A 21,127-nucleotide genomic window follows, 5' to 3' on the forward strand; every position below is an offset into this window, starting at 1 on the left:
TGATTTATCTAAATTTTTCAAATGAATACTTGTTACTTTTATAAGGAAAAGAGAATTCAACATTTGATATGTGTAAAAGTTCACTGGGTAACATATATGGAAGATACCAATTTTAGAATCTTGAAGCCATATGGGTCAAAAGCACAGATGTGTTCAAAGAATTAAATTAATCGAGATAAATTTAGGGAGGCCTGGCGTGCTGCGATTCATGGGGTCGCAAAGAGTTGGACACAACTGAGCGACTGAACTGAACTGAACTGAACGCCATAAAAAGAAATGTTTGCAGAAAGTCTCAAAAGTGTTTGAAGTTGCTATCATAGATGCAGCTATACACTTTCACAAAAGCTTGTGAATAATGCAGAAGGGGAGAATAGGAACTGAGACCAGAAAGGAAGACAGAAATTGCTGCCATTGTCATAGACTAGAAAAAAGACTGAATAGATCCAATAAGACATTTTTAATGTTCTCAAGTGTCCAGTCACCTCATTAACTCCCTTATCTGATACTGATTATACACAAAGCTCTGTAACAGTTAAAACACCTGAAGCAGCATTTGACATATTCTAAGCCATTCCATTTTTCTACTTATTGGTACCAAACAACCCTAGAGATGGACAGGTTGCCCCCACCTTTTTTTTTTTTTTAATATTTATTTGGCTGCACAGTAGTCTTAGTTGTGGCATGTAGGATCTTTAGTTGCAGCATGTGGGATCTAGTTCTCTGACCAGGGATTGAATTTGGGCCCCCTGCATAAGGAGTACAGAGTCTTAGCCACTGGACCACCAGGAAGCCCTTGCCCTTATGTTTTTCTTTCCTTCTTACTGCAGCAATCTACACCTCTTATGCTTATCTTTATCACTTTACTTAAAACATACTCTGGTTACCAGTGACCTTTGCATAAACATTGTGGTTTAAAAAAGTTTTCAATTTATCTGGCCATCTCTCTGAAAACAGAAGTAAATCAATCACCAGGGCATGATTGTTCCAATTCACTTTCTACCCTTTCAATTCTTTTCTTTCAGTTAGAGGTTGGGGTTCTAATCCTTCCTTTGCCACTAAGATCTGTACAATGTAGGGCAAGCCAATTTATCCTAGTTGGGCACAACTAATATGTGTGAAAGCACTGTGTAGATTGCAAAACATTTAAAAATATGACTATTGGGAATTAGCTGGTTGTCCAGTGGTTAGGACTATATGCTTCCACTGTAGGAGGCACAGGTTTGATCCCTGGTCAGGGAACTAAGGTCCCACTCATGGCATGGGCAAAAAAAAAGATTATTGAAATAGGTGATCTCAAAAATTTCAATCAAGGTCTTAAATTATGAAAACGTGAAAGTGATAAGTCACTTAGTGGTGTCTGACTCTTTGTGACCACATGAACCGTAGCCCACCAGGTTCCTCTGTCCATGAAATTCTCCAGGCAAGAATACTGGAGTGGGTTGCCATTCCCTTCTCCAGGGGATCTTCCCAAGGACTGAACCTGGGTCTCCTGCATTGCAGGCAAATTCTTCACTGCCTGAGCCACCAGGGTAGCCCACTTTACACTATATTTTTGGTGAATTCAGTTGACCCAGGAGTTAGGAATTACATTTTGGCACACCGTAGAAGACTTCCTCTATTACGCTAAAACTACTGCTGATTCAAAACAACAGAATGATTTATTTGTAACTAAAATACCACCCAAACAGGTAATCCTTCAATTACTGAGGTTGAAAGTTACCACAAACAACACTTCATTTTAGGAGAAGGCTGAATTCGTAGCCAACACCTAAAACTTCCATTTCTACATTAAAAAACCCCAACTTTTGCCCTTCTTAACCTAATAAATTTAAATCTTAAGATTTTCACTTGAAATCACATCTGAAAAGGCTATAACCACTGGCAGTATTCCAGTACATTTTGCTGGATAGTGTCAGTGTTGGAATAGTGATTACAGAAGGCAGGAAACAAGTGAGGAGACACACCAAATATACACATAAAACAACAGACTCTCCAGGTGAAAGGCCTTCTAAAAGTTATTTAGACTAGGGAGTCCCAGAGCTCGGCATTTCAAAAGCTTATAAAAGGTTTAAAAAGGGGGTGGGGTAAGGCAGACATCAAGTGTGAACATTTAGTTTTGCCAAACAAGGATATTAACAAAACAACCATCTACCATCAGGACCATTTTATAAAAGGGCACTTTAACAACACATACATAAGAAGATAAAATCTCAGAAGCATAACTTGAAATTAGATAAATGAAAAAATGCATTATCTTGCTGTTTTCTAGGTATCTCATGGAAAACTTTGTTAGACTTGCCCCTGTCCACACAGAGACCTCTAGGAATCCCTAATCTGGTCCACTTCACGAATATCCTTATGCCCCAACCCCCAGCTGAGCATTTGTGTCCCCTCTACTGGGGGGAAAAAATTCTTTAAATGTATACTCCACCCCTTATATAGGGAACTCTTCAAGCTGAGGAATCCATTAAATTTTGGATGGCTGTGGTAAAAAAATCAGCAGAATAATAGCTATCTTTGGAAACTTGAAAAATTCAGGATGCTTAAACTTGACTTAAAAACAAACACCAGAATCCTGACAGCAGAGAATTTAAAGTAAGCCAGACACACTTAGAATCACCAAAGGAGGCTGTCCAACAGTGCTCAATTGGGAGTCAGGTGGCTTGGGTTTTGTTAGTGTGAAAACTTCACGTTAAATCTTAGTCTTTTTTCCGTTATCAAATTCAAGACATTTAGGTCAGAGCTTTATGAATACAAATATTTAAGCCAGAAATAAAATACCATGTAGGAATTCCACTTAAGATATCTTCCAGGATGAACCCCATTACTACTTGATCAGCTAGCGAGGCTGCAACTAAGTCTACATTTTTGTCCGTTTTTACAAAATTTTAGATTTTCTATGTAAGTTTTCACAACCGAGGCTTTGATTCACTCATCCATCAGGGCTTGATTCATATTGCAAATGAAACACCATTATGCAGCTTTCTTTTCGGATTATCATTACTACCAAGCCCAATTTTCCCAGTTCAAATTTTTCTAAACGAAATTGTGCTCAAGATTTGATTCTCTGACCAATTTTTAGTAAAAAAATTTTATTGTGTAAAGTTTTAAACGTAGTCAGTTTTATAATGAAGTTATTTCTACCCTGTTTTTCGGTCAAGACTGTGCAGTTTTCAACAAGACCAAGATACGATTTTTCCACGTTTCTTTGTCGGGGTGGGGGTTGCGAAGAGGATAACCTTTGTATGTGCAAGTTTTTTCACGGCTCTAAATCTTATTTTCTATTGATTATGTATTGGCCACTAACATTACTCGGATTTTCCCCCCTTTTGGGTATCAAGTATCAGCGGGTAAACAACACAAAGACTTAGAGGGGCAGGGTTAATTCCTGCTCTCCCTCTTTTCGTCTCTGTTAAAATAGGGAACCCAACTCTCCCTAAAGCGCAGAATTCTAGTAAGACTCCTCAGCTAGACTGGTAAAACACCAAACCCTGAACCAGCCCGTACAGGCCTGCTTTTCTCTTTCTTTCCACCAGAGGCGACAGCCTCTTTCAAAAGAGATACTGAACTGGAATGGGCCGGTTGGGGGGAGTAGCCCCAGTAAAGATCAAAAGGTTAAAAAGAGCCTCAAAGGTCAATACCCAACTCTTATGGCCTGACGCACCATCTTCCAAGAAAAATGAAGGTGACTCCTCCCTAATATGCTCTGTAGGCTTGGGGCCGCGAGGCCTTTCAGAAACCAGGCGGGTCTGAGGTGACTAACAGGTAGTTCACAGCGCAAGTCGACGACCGGAAGTGGAAATGGGCCCCGGGCGGGGATGAGAAGAGACTACAGCACGCTTGCGCAGGAAGCAGGGTTGCAGTACGCGTGCGCAATTGGGCGGTGACGGAGTGACGTTCAGAGCGTGGGCCGCGACTCTCACGGATCCGGTTCCGCCCTCCCTCTTGCTGTCGACCCTCCGGGGCTAGCGCTCGCGATCCCTTTCCCACAGTGCTCTGCGCTGTGAAGAAGCGGCTCCCGGGGACTGGGGGCATTTTGTGTTGGTTGGAGCCGGAGTAACAAGATGGCGGCGTCGGCGGAGTGACAGGGGTCCCTCCGGGCGGGAGCCGGCGGCAGTGGTGGCAGCGGTATCGCCGCCCTAGCTTCACCGCTCTCTTTTTCCAGCCCGCGGCGTCGCCGGGAAAGCAGGACAGCGGCGGCCGCCAGAAACAAGTGGCTTAGCCTGGTAACCGCGAGAACTCCTTCAACAATCTGCGGCCTGGCCAAAAAACCTGACAGCAGCGGTGATCAGGTTCCCCTTGGCCGATTCTGGGCCCTGTAACGCCGAAAAAGAGCCATCGTTTTCTGTTTCCTGCCGCTCTCCACAGCCTTTCCGTGGTCGAGCCCTAGAGGCCTCCATCCTCCCCTTAGAGGTGTCGGGGCTTAGCCCCAGCCTCCATCTTCGTCTCTCAGGATGGCAAGCAGCAGCGGCTCCAAGGCCGAATTCATTGTCGGAGGGAAATATAAACTGGTACGGAAGATCGGGTCTGGCTCCTTCGGGGACATTTATTTGGCGATCAACATCACCAACGGCGAGGTAATCACCTGGGGTGGGGTTCACGACTACGCTGCGCCTGTCCTCACTCCCACGCCCCGCGAACTCTCGGGCCTTTTCCCACCGCACTCACGCACTGGGAAGTCCAGAGGGAGCCAGTTTTCCTGTCTTAGGAACCTCCCCCGCTCTCTTTCCCTAAAAGGAAAGAACCCGAGAGAAAGGTTGGGTGTACTAGAAAGTTTCCTAGCTTGTTAAAAATATACCTTAATCGAACTTTTAAAAACCCGTCGTTTAAGGTGAGAACGACAAAATCTTATTTCTGGGATCCCCTCGTTTTCTTCCTGTATTTTTAGTTGACTGGGGTTCTTGTTCCCATTAGGCCAGCTCCCGATCGCCTGGTTTGCTCATAACCCTCATTACGTTTTCTGGATGAATCATTTTCTTATACTTTAGAGGACGTGCCGCTTTCGTCACTGCCCCCTGAAGAGGCCTTTGAGGCTGGTTGCCTCGTTTTATAATTATAGAGATCTTTCTCTTCCCAGCCTCTCACCACCTTCTAGCCGAGAGTTGGAGATGTGCTCATGTTTCCCCCTCTTTTCCCAAGTGACATTGAATCCATAAGGTTATTGATGCCATCATCCCCTCTTTCCCCTGCAGGAGGTGGCAGTGAAGCTAGAATCCCAGAAGGCCAGGCATCCCCAGTTGCTGTACGAGAGCAAACTCTATAAGATTCTTCAAGGTGGGGTTGGCATCCCCCACATACGGTAAGAATCCTTGAGCGAACAGGCGATCTTCTGAGGGAAGTACAGAATGGGAGAAAATGTGTAAGAGGCAGGCAATGGGACCAGCTGAATCCGGCTCTTGGCATTTGAGTTACCTGGGTTTCCTGTGAAGCGTAAGTCACCACAATCACGGTAAATTTTAGTTTGCCAACTTAGTTTAGGATTTCAGTTTTTTGTTAACACTCTGCTCCGTTTAGCTTCCGTCATTCTTCGCGAGGCTTTCATTTGCAGTGAAAAGTATGCGGGTCATCTTTGATCCCAACGCGGAAGGGTTGCCTACTGCTTTCTTTCAGCTCAGCTGTTCCTTAGGTTTGTCCAGCGAAGTGGATTTGAGGGTGCCGAAGTGACCGGGCTGGGCCAGTTCGGGTTGCTATTGGAGCTGGCTTGGAAATGGCTGCTCTTTTGTTGTGTTTTTGTTCCAACATGTCTTCCTCCTCCGCTTAGAAAATGGCGGAACGACGTGACTCAACCACATATTCCTGCCCTTTTTACTGCTTGGGTTCATAAGTTATGCTTCCTGGATTCCCTCTTCGGCGGCTCCGAGTTGATTAAACCTTTGAAAAGCCTAGAATAAAGCCGCAGGCAGTGGTGAGGTTCAAGGAAAGAGATGGCATAGTGACAGCCTGTTTGTGATCTCTGCAGCAAATGAGATGTGAAATTAAGTTTACTATGCAAAATCTCTCATAGTCTTTTCCAGAAGTGTTAATTAACTCTGTAAAGAATGGTAATGTTTGTTGCATTTCAGTCTGTGTACGAAATTTTGTGGGAAATGACAAAGGCAGTTTGAGCAACACTATGTTGAAATTGACTCAGTTGTATTAAAAGGAAGCTTAATCATGTAACCGCAGTTTGACAAGTAACTTTAACCTGTTGAGTTACTTGGTCAGTAACTCCTCACCTCTGGGAAATTGTAGCTTTTTTTTGGAGATGAGATATTAGTGAAGGCAAATAGTAGTAAGAATAGATGATGACCAGATGAAGACATTGGGTCCTTTTAAATTATTAAAGGATTTTATAATAGTTCGATTTTTAAGATTAAAGAATATCTTCTAGGATAAAGACTAAAACACAGTTTAAGACCCAGCCCTTTCCCAACAATTATTTAATAATAACATTTGCAAAAAGATCCAGATATAGTGGAGAATTAACTGGAATGGTATTTACTGTAGCCTCTTTTACTATCCTAGCTTTTATTCTTCAAATCTTGAATTAACTGGATTATATACATTAATTCTGATGTGAAAACAACCAGAGAGACACCATTCTTAAAAAAATTTTCAATGGTCATAAACATTTTTAATGGAGAAATTGAATGATACAATTTTCTATTGGTTGGAACTCAGAATAAATTATTAGGAAGAAAATACCAGGTTTATCTTACAAGATAAAGATTAATGTGAAATCTGAGATGATCAGATTTGAGATTTTTAATGGTTCTCATCCATTAAAAAAACCCTGCTGTGGAAAAATGAAAAACCTTGAGTAAAATACTATCTTTCTTCGTCACAGAATAAAAAAATTTGTGTTAGCCTAAGAATTTTAAATTTCTTATCCTTTTGCATATATTTTCATCTCTCCACCCTGGCCCTTGCTGATTTACTTCCCATTACTAGTTTTTCTTAGAATTAAATGGAAATGCAGTCATGCAGTATGAGGTCATTTGTGTCTGGCTTCTCTGACCTAATGCTTTTGAGGCTGGGAGGTTTTATAAATTTCACAAATCAGGTTGAATTTAATGTAAAATGATTTTCACAAAAGCAATAAATATCTGGCATTTTCAGTGCTAGCTCCAAATTAAGTACGTGCAGTGTTATTTGGTAGCTTTTATTTAAGAACAGCACTTATACACCATTGAGGGCAGTAGTTAATATGGTGATTACCCACATAAATAAATGAAATTGACCTGTGAGCAAAATTCTCAGAACTTGAAAGCAGAGGGAATTGTGGAGTTACAAACTGGGTGGAGCTAAAGAGATTAACCTGACTTTCAAGCTAAGACTTCTTGGGAGAGGAGATGGGATTTCAGGATCTGACTGACTCTAAGGAAGAAAGGTTGGTGAACTGGTCAGGGAGGCTGTCCAACAGTGGAGTCTGGCTACTGGGAGTAGTTTCTAAAGCAGAATGTAGTTATTGAATGAGGGTGAGGAAAGAGTGAACTTGTTTTAGGAGTGGTATAGTCCAGGTACATAGAAACAAAAAGTGGATAATTGGTTTTAAAGTATGAGAGAGAACTGTTTGTCCACTGATGTGGGAAGGATAAGAAAGACTTATGCATAAGCTTTCTTTATTTTGGGTGGCAACATCTGCTCTGCTTAGTTTGTTCCCCACTATTTCCGAAATAACATTAACTATACGCATGTGTGTTTGTGTTTAGTTGCTCAGTCATGTCTGGCTCTATCGGCCCCATGGACTCCTCTGTCCATGGAATTTTCTAGAGAAGAATACTGGAGCGAGTCGCCATTTCCTGCTGTAGGGGATCTTCCTGACTCAGGGATTGAACCCGTCTCTTGTGTCTCCTGTGTCTCCTGCATTGGCAGGCGGATTCTTTACCACTACCTGGGAAGCCCAATAAATACACTCAATAAATATTTACTTGGGAAATACTAAGTTAAATTGGTTATTAGCTTTTATTATTATTAAATAAGGCAGTCTATTCCCCATTGTATTAGAAATTTGACACCAAAATTTCTAGACCTCACTAATATCTACCTCCTCCCTCAATCAACCCTCACCCTGGAAGTTGTTTTCAGATTCTATGGGATATTCTAAAAGAAAGGCTGACAATTACCAGGCTTATATATTATAGCATATCTGCCTTATCAAGTCCTTAGTTTGTAAGGACCTTATTAAGGGATCTGTTGTGCAGAAGCACAGCATCCAGTGAGTATAAAGAGCAAGAAGGGGAGGATGGTGTTCAGTCTCTAGATATTTTTAAGAAACTAAAAGCCTTTGGGCCTTGTGAATTGACCTCTGGGAGCTCATTTTAAGTTACTGTGTTTCTGTTACAACCCTCCTTTTTTTGTGCTACTTTGAACTGAATTCAAATCTGTTGTTCACTTCAAATATGTTCTCTAAATCTGCCATGTGGTATTAACTGAGTGATCTGGGGTCAGTCAGTCCCTTAATCTTTTGGGGCATATCAGTTTCCTCTTTTTTGAAATAAGAAGATTTTACTAAGTTGGTAATTTTCTAATTTTGTTGGGGTAGAAGTGTGCTGGAAAGAAAAGTTTGGAGAATTTCCTACTCTTCTCTTGGAAAAAATTTTGCACACTGAGCTTTTTGGTAGGGTTTGTTTTGTCTTTAGCAGTTATTTTATTTTTTTTGACTCTGCTGGGTCTTCATTAATTGCTGTGCGTAGGCCTTCAGTTGGAGTGAGCAGGGGCTACTCTCTAGTTGCGGTGCACAGGCGTCTCACTTCAGCGTCTTTTATTGCGGTGCACTGGGCTCTAAGAGTGTAGGCTTCAGCATTTGCCGCATGCAGGCTTAATTGCTTCAAGACATGTGGGATCTTCCCATACCAGGGATGGAACTTGTGTCCCCTGCATTAGCAGGAGGATTCTGTACCACTAAGCCACCAGGAAAACCCAAGTAGGGTTTTGTTTCAACAAGTTTCCCTACTTAAATAAGTTACTGGCCTAGTTGATCTTAGGACTTGTGGCTATGAAATTTTAAGATTTATTTTCAGATGATGGTAGCTAGAAAGCATTTCATCACAGTTTGGTGTTTAGTCTAGATCTTACCTTTGAATGATATTTTAGTAGTGAGATACCACTCAGGACCTTGAAAATACTATCTGCATCAGGTAAACCATCGGTTACTATTTAGGAGGAAGTAAATTAATGGGGTACACTTTTATAGAAAATATGATAAAGAAGGTGGGAAAGGGCATAGGATAATTTTGGTTGTCTGGGTTTTTTTTTTAACCCCTCCCCCCCCCTATTTTTTTGCCCTCTCTGAATGTCAGAAATCCTGGGAGATATTTGTAAAGTATTAGTTAATCCTTACTGTTCAGCGTTAAAAGCAGCTTAAATTTTAATCTTAGCTTTTTGGCACTGAGCATATATCCTGTAAATAAGTTCTAATACTGTTATCAGAGAACAAAGATGACATCTACACTGGGTATGTCTTTGTTAGAGAGATAATGTTACAGATCACCGGATTCATGAGAAATGTGATTTTAATTCATAGAGTAACTAAATCCATAGAGTAACTGTGATATACTAAATCTGTGATATCCTAAAGGTACTTATATTGGCTTATGCTGGATTTCTAGTAATGGAATAATGGAATGATGCTTAGATAGCATTTGGAGCTGGATGAAACTTGAGAAATAGCCACACTTGATGATACAGATTAGACTATTGAGTCTTCTTCAGTACTTCTTACTAGATGTCTCCTAACTTACAGTTTTCTTGGGGCAGTTTTTACCTTTATGTCAAGATCAAATTATGTCTGCGTACATACCCCACACCTTTTCACTTGATGCTGCAGACCTATATTGTGCCTCCTTCCTTTATGGCATTTGGTCTCATACAGAAAAACTGATAAATGTAAGTAACCTGTTGTTTGCACTGTTACTCAGTTGTGAAAGTGTTACTGTAGCACGCCAGGCTCCATGGGATTCACTAGGCAAGAATACTGGAGTGGGTTGCCATTCTCTTCTCCAGGGGATCTTCCTGACCCAGGAATACAACCTTGGTCTCCCACATTGCAGGCAAATTTTTTACCTTCTGAGCCACTAGGAAGCCCATTAGATCCTTATAATTCTTATAACCCTTTTTCTTCCTTTTGAGTCCATGGATTGCTGGATGAGAACTTTAATGGACGTTATTGATTTGTATCTTAAAGTGGAGTGATACTTGTAAACATTTGTATAGTCCGTGGATTTTACTGCCTTGGCTTTAGTCATTTTTTAGAGCTAGGTCATTTTGTTTCTGAGTATACTTAATCTGTGGGGCTTCCCTGCTGGTTTCATGGTAAAGAATCTGCCTGCCAATGCCAGAGATATGGGTTTGATCCCTCAGTCAGGAAGATCCCCTGGCGAAGGAAATGACAACCCACTCCAGTATTCTTGCCTGGGAAATCCCATGGACAGAGGAGCCTGGTGGGCTATGGTTCATGGAGTTGCAGAGTCATCCGAAACTTCAATGTCAAGAAGTCTGTACAAGAGAATTTGAATTTGAAACAAATGTTAACTCATTTAATCTTTTTAACTTATTCCATTTTATTCTTTTTTAAAATGTAATTTTGTGTATTTATTTTTGGCTGTGCTGGGTCTTTGTTGCTGTGCAGGTAAACTTTCTTCTAGTTGAGAGTTGGGAGTTAACTCTAGTTGCGGTGTGCAGGCTTCTGTTGTGGAGCATGGCCTCTAGGTCAGGCGGGTTTCAGTAGTTACAGCATGTGGGCTCAGTGGTTGTGTGTGGCACATAGGCTTAGTTTCTTTGAGGCAACACCTGCATTGGTCTCTTGCATTGGTAGGTGGATTATTTACCACTGAGCTACCAGGGAAGCTGTATTCCATTTTATTTTTAAGATCAGTCCTTGAGTTTTAACAGAATGTTTTCTGAAGCTAAATGAACATCTTAATAGCTTTCATAATATAAATGAATACCTAGTCTAAATGATGTTTTCTGTACTGTTTTTATATGATACAAGTGGCTCTTGAAAATTGTGAAAAAACTAGTAATAACATATACTGACCCTTGTCTTAATGGAATCTTTTTAATGAGATGTAATTTTCATACAGTGTAGTATATATATATAGATTAATGTATCATTGAATAAGTTTTGACAAATTCATATACTGTAACCCACACTCCTTATTGACAAAGAATATTTCATTTTTTTTAATACTGCTAATCCTTGGTAGGCGACATTTTGTGACAACATAGGTTTTATATATTTTTTAATTGGCCTTTTGAATTATTTTAACGTTATTTTTCTGGATTTGATGTTGATTTGTCAGTATGTACAACTACAAGTTAGTAATATGTTTATCACCATGATGTATACTAACCTAATAAGGATGACTGAGTTGGGTTGGTGATACTCAGTGGCAGTTGAGATCTTTACTTATTTTCCTCCTCTGAATAACTAAAATATTGCTTTTTCCTTGTCTGATAGTCATCAGTGGGGTATGTTTAATAGGAACTTCAGAAGTGCTGTAGAAAAATGTTTAGTTGGATGGTACATTTTGATCCTTATTTTTATTTTTATATTTTATTTTTCTGATCCTCAATAAGAAAGGAAATGGAAAGAGCATTATATTGAGAGTCAGTACTTAGGTTCTGTCTGTGGTGTCATCTAGATTTGACCCTTGAATGAATTCTATCATGAATGTCAGCTTTCCTTTAAAAAAGGGATTTTGTAAGACTATCTCGGTCTTGAGTTTTTTTAAATGCATTATATAAATTAGTGGCATCCATCCACGTGCCAAAAAAAAAAAAGAACCAATACCAGGCATTGCCCATGGTCTCATTTAATCATTACAGGAATTGTGTAAGTTGAGTCAGAGTAGTTAGTTTGCCTAAAGTCACAAAGCTAATGTGATATTTGAATAGATTTTACTATCTCAACAGTATCAGTGGTTCACAAACTTCGTTGCACGTTGTAATCACTTAGAAAACTTTAAAAAAATATTGACACCTGGCTTCTAACCTCATATTTTGAATTAATTGATTTGAGGGTATGACTTCTAGTTTAATTTAGTTTTGGGGTTTTCTTGGCTACACCATGCGGCCTACGGAATCCTTGTTACCCAGCCAGGGATTGAAACTGGGCTCCCCCGCAGTGAAAGCCCAGACTCCTAACCACTGGACCAAAGCTAGTATTTCTTAAGTGAACAAATGGAAACATGGCTGTACTGGTTGATTTAGCTTTGAATCCTGATGTAGAGATACTGACATATCAAAATGCTGCTGCTGCTGCTAAGTCTCTTCAGTCGTGTCCAACTCTGCGACCCCATAGACGGAAGCCCACCAGGCTCCCCCGTCCCTGGGATTCTCCAGGCAGGAACAGTGGAGTGGGTTGCCATTTCCTTCTCCAATGCATGAAAGTGAAAGGTGAAAGGGAAGTTGCTCAGTCGTGTCCAACTCTTAGTGACCTCGTGGACTGCAGCCTACCAGGCTCCTCCGTCCATGGGATTTTCCAGGCAAGAGTACTGGAGTGGGGTGCCATTGCCTTCTCCGATCAAAATGCTAATGTCTGTTAATTTCACAGTAAAGGCTTGCTAATGTGGGCCTTTGTCAGCTTCAGTATTTATCAGTGGTTTGTTGGCCTTTTGGAACTTCTTTTGGCTCAAACTTGGAATTTTTTCTACAGGAGAATTTTTTTTTTAAGGAAGCAAGATGGTGACAGTGACTAAGCATACATGGTATATATCACATGTTTCATTTGTGCCAGCATTAAGTGTGCAATGACAGTGTTTGCAAATTAACCAGAAATTGAGGCTATCCTATATTTCAGGTCCTCTGGAGGCTGCTCTGAGTACTACTTACCCGTTACACTTTCTTACACTGCCAGACTATTCTGTCTACATGTAAGGTGGCTTTTATGGTGAGGGGAGGATGCGATCTGATTTAAAACTGCCTTGTTTGTTGGAAAGTGGTAGCATGAAGTTTTTGTAAATTTTGTTTCAAATTCCAAATTTTCAAAGTCTTTCATTTGCATACTTTCCTTATTTTGCTTTTTTTTGTTCTCACTTGATTGAAATTATTCTTACCACTAAGCTTCCCTGATGGCTCAGCAGGTAAAGAATCTCCCTTCCAATACAGAAGATAAAGTAGACTTGGGTTTGATCCCTGGGTCCGGAAAGTCCCCTGGAGAAGGAAATGCAGCCCACTCCAGGATTCTTGCCTGAAGAATTCCATGGACAGAGGAGCCTGGCAGGCTACAGTCCATAGGGTCGCAAAGAGTCAGACCTGACTGAGCATCTGAGCACATATGTCTACTTACTGAAAACCTAGTGTTTTCATTTTTTGAGCCTTCAAAATATTAATACTTTGTATCCTTCTTAAGGAAGGGAGTGATGTTGGCTTTTTCTCTGAAAATTAAAGTTCTTTTCTTGGAGAGTGTCAGTGAACTTTACGGTACTTTCTAGAGAATAAGCAAACATTTCTTTTCTTTTATTCAACAAATACATGTATATGTGAGTACTATGCAGTTTCAGATAATGGGCACATTTCAGTGAACAGATAATTTTTGTGAGACCTACATTGTTTTTGAATATATATCATGTGCTTGACATATAGTTGTGACTTTGTCCCTTGCTGAAAGTTAGTGGCAGAGAGATCTAAATTTCATACTGTGAGGACATAACCTTTCCTTAACATCAGACAGCATGCTGAGCTATCCAGAGATTGCCTTGATTGGAGAGGTCAGCAGAGACCCCATTATGTCTCCTTGTGAATCCTGCTTAGTCAACATTTCTCAAACATCAGCCATGCATAGTAATTACATTCAGAGCTTGTTTAAAATGTAAAGTTTTCTGCCTCACCCCTGGATTTGTTTGACCAGTACTGGAATGGGCCTTGCTAGTGTATTTTTACAAAGTACCTCAGATAATTCAGGCTAAAGACCAGAGAACCACCCTTTGAGAAATACTGTGCTGAGGTTTTGACACTTCATTGTTTTGAGCTGTTGTGGGTAATTAGTGATTATTTTTCTGAGAGGGCTCTGACTGTTGTAGGAGATGCTGTTGTCTTGTTTGTTATTTCATAACTGTTGGGCAACTGCTTTTTGTAATGAAAGTAATCCTTATATTTGCTTTTATAATCTCCTATTTATTAGGAGACTTCTTGATAGATAAGTATAAAAATGTTTACCAGTGAGCAAAAATGGCTTATGCAGGTAAGAAAATGGCAAAGGAAGAACTGGAACTTGTGTTTTTGGCCATCGATTGAGTCATTATTCTTTTCATTATATTGCATATATTGTGAGTTTAGCCAGCTTTCCATTCTCAAGTCCAACTGCTGGTTATTGAGCCACTTTTTATTTGTTTATTCACTGAAGGGCATTTTTATAAGTACACGTTGCATAGTTCTATATTATTAGCTTAGATTTACATTGAATTTAATTTATGAAAAGATAGTCATGCGTTTATACATTACTTTTTTCTTTCAGCTTAGATCATTCTAGTAACTTGTGTTGCCTCTTCCATTTTCCCCTTTACTATACTTGTGTTAACATATCAAGCCCAGACTTTGTGTTCTTTCTTCTATTACTTCTTCTAAAAGATTATATCAGACTTTGGAATCGTTGGTTTTTTGTATGTGTTCATTTGCTAATATAGAGAAATTTGAGTTGTTTTTAAAATATATAATCTACTTAACGAAGGACTTACTAAGCAAATTAATTAATGTAGTGTGTGTGGAGGGGGAATGTTTCATCCAGCCAAAATTATTTGTTCTTCTAGATCTTTATATGTAAAACTGTCTTTAATACAAATGATTCCTATATTGCTAAAAGTACCCTAAAGAAAATGGTACACTATTTAGTCTCTAAATAGTGTATTGAGAGATACTTTGATTTCCGGACTTAGTTACCCTAAGACTTTAATGTGTGTTTTCTCATACTTTCTCTTAAGGAGTGGAGGTAAATCATTTCAGCCTTAAGAATTTGAAATTTAATTTAGGAAGAAGGAAAAGGGAACCCAATTTTGTTTTGTTTTTATTTGGCTGCACCATGCAAAATGTAGGGTCTTAATTCCCTGACCAGGAATCCAACCCATGCCCCCTGCATTGGAAGTGCAGAGTCCTAACCACTGAACTTCCAGGGAAATCCCTCTGGGGCCTAATTTTGATATTTTGTAAGTAGCATTGATGGTTATATCTTTGGACATGTTGAGTTTAAGCTGATAGGATATCCCAGGCTTAGCTCTTGTATAATTAAGTTAGCAGAGATACAGACCTAAACCTCAGCTAGGGAATTAGGACTGGTGTTTATTTAGATCTGAGCAAGATCAGTGTAGAAGTGATAGTAGAGACAGGAAATTGAGAGGTAAGGACTGAATTCTTTGGTGGAAATGCAAAGTTAATCAAGGCAAGAGGAGAGTTGCCATAATGGTATGTTACAGTCAGTGGAAGCCAGTTTTAAAGGACAGGCAGAGGCCAGATTTTTGGAGTTTCTTATTGTATATGAAACTTTGCTTTTTTGGTGTATGTAATGGGGGAGGGACGAGAAATGGCACCACAAAACTGTAGAGGAGTGACTGAAACTAGGGGACTATGTAGAAAGGCATCTTTCAAAATTTAGCTCAGATGCCAACTTTTCTAAGAAGCCTTCCCTTTTATCTTTTCTGAATAAATTACTTAACTCCTCTATATTTCATATTTACTTTATTGTTGCTTTTATATTGTACTTGTCACCAGTTCTTCTAGACCTTCAGATGCTTTTGGCACCCTTTTTGGCAGTGTCACTCACATAGCAGCTGCTTAATAAGTATTGAATCAGACTTGAAGAGAAGATTTTAGTAAAGGATTTTTAACAGTTTTAGTGAGACTATATATGTAAGCATCATCAACTTAAAGTGTGCAATTCATTGGTTTTTACTATATGTACAGAGTTGTGCTGCCATCCATCACAATACAATTAAAGAATACTTTCATCCCCTCCTGTCCCCCAAAAACCTTGAACACATTAGTGATTACTCTCCATATCCTATTAGGCCTAGATAGCCACTTGTCTACTTTCTATATGTTTGCTTATTAAAAAAGATTTGATCAACCGTTTATAATTGGTATTGTGAAAACTACAGATGTATTGTCCTACTTCCCAGTGGAAAAGTATATTTTAATACTTGTATTCCCCTGGAGGTTCCAGTTCTTCACATATTGTCTTCCAGTACAACTGTATCCAAGGCTAGAGAAAGCAGTGACAGCAAGAACCATTTGTGATCTTTGAAATATAATATTGGGTAGTATGATGAGATGAGAATGATAACCATTATACAGGGAACCAAGAAAAAAAAAGTAAGATGGCAGATACAAACTAGATTTTTAACAAGTTACCTGTGAAGAAGAAAATAGGGTGATCTTGTCTTACTATGTACCAACAATGCTGGCTGTTTTCAGTTTCTTGTGAATAACAAAGCTTAGTGTGTACTCCTAACCCCTCCCCACCTCTTTACCCATCCATCTTCTGTTTATGCTTCAAGAATCAACTTTACTTGTTCATCGAAAGGTTTTCCCTAAAGCTTCCCTCTAAAAAATTGGTTGGGTCCCCATAATTTGTACCTTTCACCATCAGTTTCTCTCATCATTTGCCTACACAGACTGTAGTATAAACTATGAGAGCAAAAATTACTTGGTTTTGTCTAGTTAGCCACCATAAATGTTGAACGGGTAAACGAACAGGAACTTAGTATTTTCAAGTATCAAGGCACATTTGTTTGTGTTTTTAAAAATTTGCTGGTTAAGGAACGTCTATGCATGTTTTAAAGCAGAGGGCAAGGAACAGGAAGACTGAGAAATGGAAATCTTACAGCGTAATTCAAAGATCTTAGGGGTCATATTGTCAGCAGAGGGTTAGTAGCAGGTAAGAGGGTTAGGATGAAGAAGGAAAATGAATCATCTTAGTTGACATTATTATTGGCTGAGTGAAACGTGCTGCACAAGTTTTAGATCTTAATCTACAGTCTGTTTACCTTAAAAATCTGTTTAGAGGGGCTTCCTGGTGGCTCAGTGGTAAAGAATCTGCCTGCCAACACAGGAGACATGGGTTCGATGCCTGATCTGGGAAGATCCCACATACCGCAGAGCAACTAAGCCCCAGCACCGCAACTACTGAACCTGTGCCCTAGAGCCCAGGAGCTGCAACTACTGAAGCCTGGGTATCCCAGAGCCTGCGCTTTGCAACTAGAGAGTAGCCCCAGCTCGCAACTAGAGAAAAGCCTGCACACAGTAACAAAGACCCAACACCACCAGAAATTTAAAAAAAAAAAATCTGTTTAGAACAGGGTTCTTAACTTGGTTCAGGGATATCATTCTTTCCTTCAAGAGATCAGTGAGTTGGATGAAAAAAAATTCCAAAGTTTATTTTCAAGTGCCTCACTAGTTTAGACAGTACCTGTGGCTTTGTCACCAATAGAAATCACAGATATTTTTGTATCACATTGTTGCGTGAATCTCAAAATAGTCTTTATTCCCATCATACTTCAAAATTATAGTACTGATTAGACCTGCCCCTAAATTATATTATGTAGTACTTTAATAAAGAGCATGTATTTTACTATATCAAGATTGATTTTAAAGTAATTCTATGGTAACTGAATCGCTCTAAAATTAGTTTCCTTTATAATGCTACATATTATGCTTTTAAAATACTCTGAGAAGGGATCAGTAGGCCTCATTAGACAAAGGTGTGGAGGCGAGGGGGAGTCCAGGACAACAAAAAAAGATTTAGAACTCCTGATGCAAAACTAGTGACTCCAACTCCCACCCACCCACACATAACTTGTTTGAGCAGGTTCTTGGTGAAACTGGAAGTTGCTCAGTTGTATCCGACTTTTGTGATCCCACAGACTATACGGTCCATGGAATTCTACAGGCCAGAATACTGGAGCGGGTAGCCGCTGTCTTCTCCAGGGGTTCTTCCCAACCCAGGGATCGAATCCAGGCTTCCCACGTTGCAGGCAGATTCTTTACCTGCTGAGACACCAAGGAAGCCCAAGAATACTGAAGTGGGTAGCCTCTCCTCTCTCCAGTGGATCTTCCCAACCCGGGAATGGAACCGGGGTCTCCTGCATTGCAGGCCAATTCTTTACTAGCTGAGCTACCAGGGAAGCCCAAGTTCTTGGTCATTGTGGCTAAATAAAAAACATTTGTTTGATGCAGGATTGGTCCCAGTTGGTGGATATCCACTGTTTTCTTTTCCCCTTCTAGTCTTGTTCAGTTTTTATTAAATTACTTCCATGCTTGTTAATATCCTCCCCCATGGGTGTGAGATTGTAAGGATGGGAAAATTAGCCAGCTAAAGGCCTGGGGAAGTTTTGGGAAAGGTTCAGTGAAGTAAAAGATAAAATTAATATCTAAAATTTCTTGAAATCATCATATCTACCTCTAAAACTGTTTCTTTTGTTCTATCTAAACTTTAGTCTAAATTTCTTTACTAAACCTGATTTTCAGACTTACTTGGTATGGTCCATTGGTTAAGACTCAGCACATCCAGTACACGGGGTGTGGTTCCATCCCTGGTCTGGGAACTAAGATCCCAATTGCCTGTGTGGCGGTGCAGCAAAGTGAAAAAACAACTTGATTTTCCAGTTCTTTGCAGTAGCCAAATAGCAGCATAGAGTGTCATTCTCTAGTGAAAATCCTCTGGATCTCAAACCAGTTCAAAGGTATTTCTGCAGTTGTAAGTCCAAAGGATTGTGAATAAAAATTTCGTGTTACTGAACTTGTGAAATATGAATTGTGTTTTAAATGTGAAATTGTGAGAAGAGGAAATAGATTGATGTTTCGAAGGCAAAAGAAGTTTATATTATTAAATTTTAGGTGTCTTGTATTCAAAGTAAAATGAAAGCCACTAATCCAAGGAACAAATAAGGGCAGAGAACCTTTCGGAGAATGATAGTTACACAACAGTCTTGTGTACCAAGTTAATAGAAAATCAGGAGATGCCCCACATTAAGTCCTGTGTCTGGTTCTCTTTCAGAAAGGCTGAAGAGTTACCATGAATCAAATATATAGTCAAACTGGTGCATTGTGGTTCTGTTTTTGTGATGAAAAATGCCATTAGTAAAATAGAGCATTATAAGTACTAACAGTTTTAGGTTAAAGGAGTTACAGTGTCTTAAGACTGAAGTTCATAGATGGTTCTACCTTTCAATCAACTATTGAATGTAGTACTAGGAGGACTGGTAACTCTTGAGACTCAGGAATTTAAATTGAGAATTGAGGGCAGCCTCCTGTTGGATTCTGGCAATTTAGGAGGACAGGGGTAGTAGGAAGTGCCTTTCTTAACTGTCGTAAATGAATTGTTAATCCCGGTGTACACTCACACCAAAAACAAAACATGGAAAGAAAAGGCAACAAGGCATGATTACGATGAGAAGCAAGAAGGAAGATACAGAAAAAGATGCACAAGAATTGACTGTAGGTAATTTTTTTGGCCCATGGTAATTTGGGGGCTATTGAAGGACAGGAAGAACTGTCTATAATTTTTATAATATTATGAAAGGCAAAATTTAATATATAGGAACATTGAAAGAAATTCAGACGTGAGAATAGGGTGATTGGAACTGTTAGCAGTAACAACCTAAAGGGGGAATTCGAGCTTGTTTACTTAGAGTTGAGTGAGATTGTACTAGACCAGGTCCTTAACGTCTACCCTCATAAGAAGGAAGGTAAAGGTTGGATGATGATGATGAGTTGGCAAGAGACTGAGTTTGAGATACAGTGTCTTGAGAATGTATATGCTATGAAAATTGGAGAAGGAAATGGCGACCCACTCCGGTGCTGTGGCTTTGAGAATCCCAGGGACAGGGGAGCCTGGTGGGCCGCCATCTATGGGGTCCAACAGAGTCGGACACGACTGAAGCGACTTAGCAGCAGCAGCAGCACTAATTCAGTGCTTGTACTTTCAGTTGTTCAGTGAGGACTCATTTGATAATCTAAAGATGGAAAGATAAATGGTATAGGAAAAGACATTTCCCTGTTAAGACTGTCACTTTATAGTCAGTTCAGTCACTCAGTTGTGTCCGACTCTGCAACCCCATGGAGTACAGCACGCCAGGCTTCCCTGTCCATCACCAACTCCTGAAGCCTACTCAAACTCATGTCCATCCAGACGGTGATGCCATCCAACCATCTCATCCTCTGTCGTCCCCTTCTCCGCCTGCCTTCAATGTTTCCCAGCATCAGGGTCTTTCCAAATGAGTCAGTTCTTCACGTCAGGTGGCCAAAGTATTGGAGTTTCAACTTGAGCATCAGTCCTTCCAATGAATATTCAGGACTGATTTCCTTTAGGATTGACTGGTTGGATCTCCTTTGCAGTCCAAGAGACTCTCAAGAGTCTTCTTCAACACCACAGTTCAAAAGCATCAATTCTTCGGCGCTCAGCTTTCTTTATAGTTCAGCTCTCACATCCATACATGACTACTGGAAAAACCATGGCTTTGACTAGATGGACCTTTGTTGGCAAAGTAATGTCTCTGCTTTTTAATATGCTGTCTAGATTGGTCATAACTTTCCTTCCAAGGAGTGTCTTCTAATTTCATGGCTGCAGTCACCATTTGCAGTGATTCTGGAGCCCAGAAAAATAAAGCTAGTGTGAGAGATGATTGCAATTGTGTGGTAGTTTGAACATTCTTTGGCTTTGCCTTTCTTTGGGATTGGAATGAAAACTGACCTTTTCCAGTCCTGTGGCCACTGCAGAGTTTTCCAAATTTGCTGGCGTATTGAGTGCAGCACTTTCACAGCATCATCTTTCAGGATTTGAAATAGTTCAACAGATGACACCACCCTTATGGCAGAAAGTGAAGAGGAACTAAAAAGCCTCTTGATAGTGAAAGTGGAGAGGGAAAAAGTTGGCTTAAAGCTCAACATTCAGAAAACGAAGATCATGGTGTCTGGTCCCATCACTTCATGGGAAATAGATGGGGAAATAGTGGAAACAGTGTCAGACTTTATTTTTTTGGGCTCCAAAATCACTGCAGATGATGACTGCAGCCATGAAATTAAAAGACGCTTACTCCTTGTAAGAAAAGTTAGGGCCAACCTAGATAGCATATTAAAAAGCAGAAACATTACTTTGCCAACAAAGGTCCATCTAGTCAAGGCTATGGTTTTTCCAGTAGTCATGTATGGATGTGAG

At 40.0% G+C, this 21,127-nt stretch overlaps 1 protein-coding gene across 12 annotated transcripts in view; it reads left to right on the forward strand.

The window, feature by feature from the left end:
- Positions 1-3,910: 3,910 nt before the first annotated feature.
- The window catches only part of CSNK1A1 (casein kinase 1 alpha 1), a 48,449-nt gene continuing 31,232 nt past the window's right edge, over positions 3,911-21,127 (forward strand). For 5 of the 12 annotated variants that reach the window (XM_025292434.2, XM_025292436.2, XM_025292435.2 and 2 more), the window contains exons 1-2: positions 3,911-4,577; positions 5,193-5,299. In XM_025292434.2, the coding sequence (XP_025148219.1) occupies positions 4,455-4,577; positions 5,193-5,299 (230 nt within the window). In that variant the 5' untranslated portion in view covers positions 3,911-4,454. The remainder of the gene's footprint in view (positions 4,578-5,192; positions 5,300-21,127) is intronic. The other 7 variants (XM_006041022.3, XR_003111345.2, XM_006041023.4 and 4 more) reach the window with 6 other exon arrangements.

The sequence above is a fragment of the Bubalus bubalis genome, chromosome 9 (genome assembly GCF_019923935.1).
Source record: "Bubalus bubalis isolate 160015118507 breed Murrah chromosome 9, NDDB_SH_1, whole genome shotgun sequence".
NCBI classification, from domain to species: domain Eukaryota; kingdom Metazoa; phylum Chordata; class Mammalia; order Artiodactyla; family Bovidae; genus Bubalus; species Bubalus bubalis.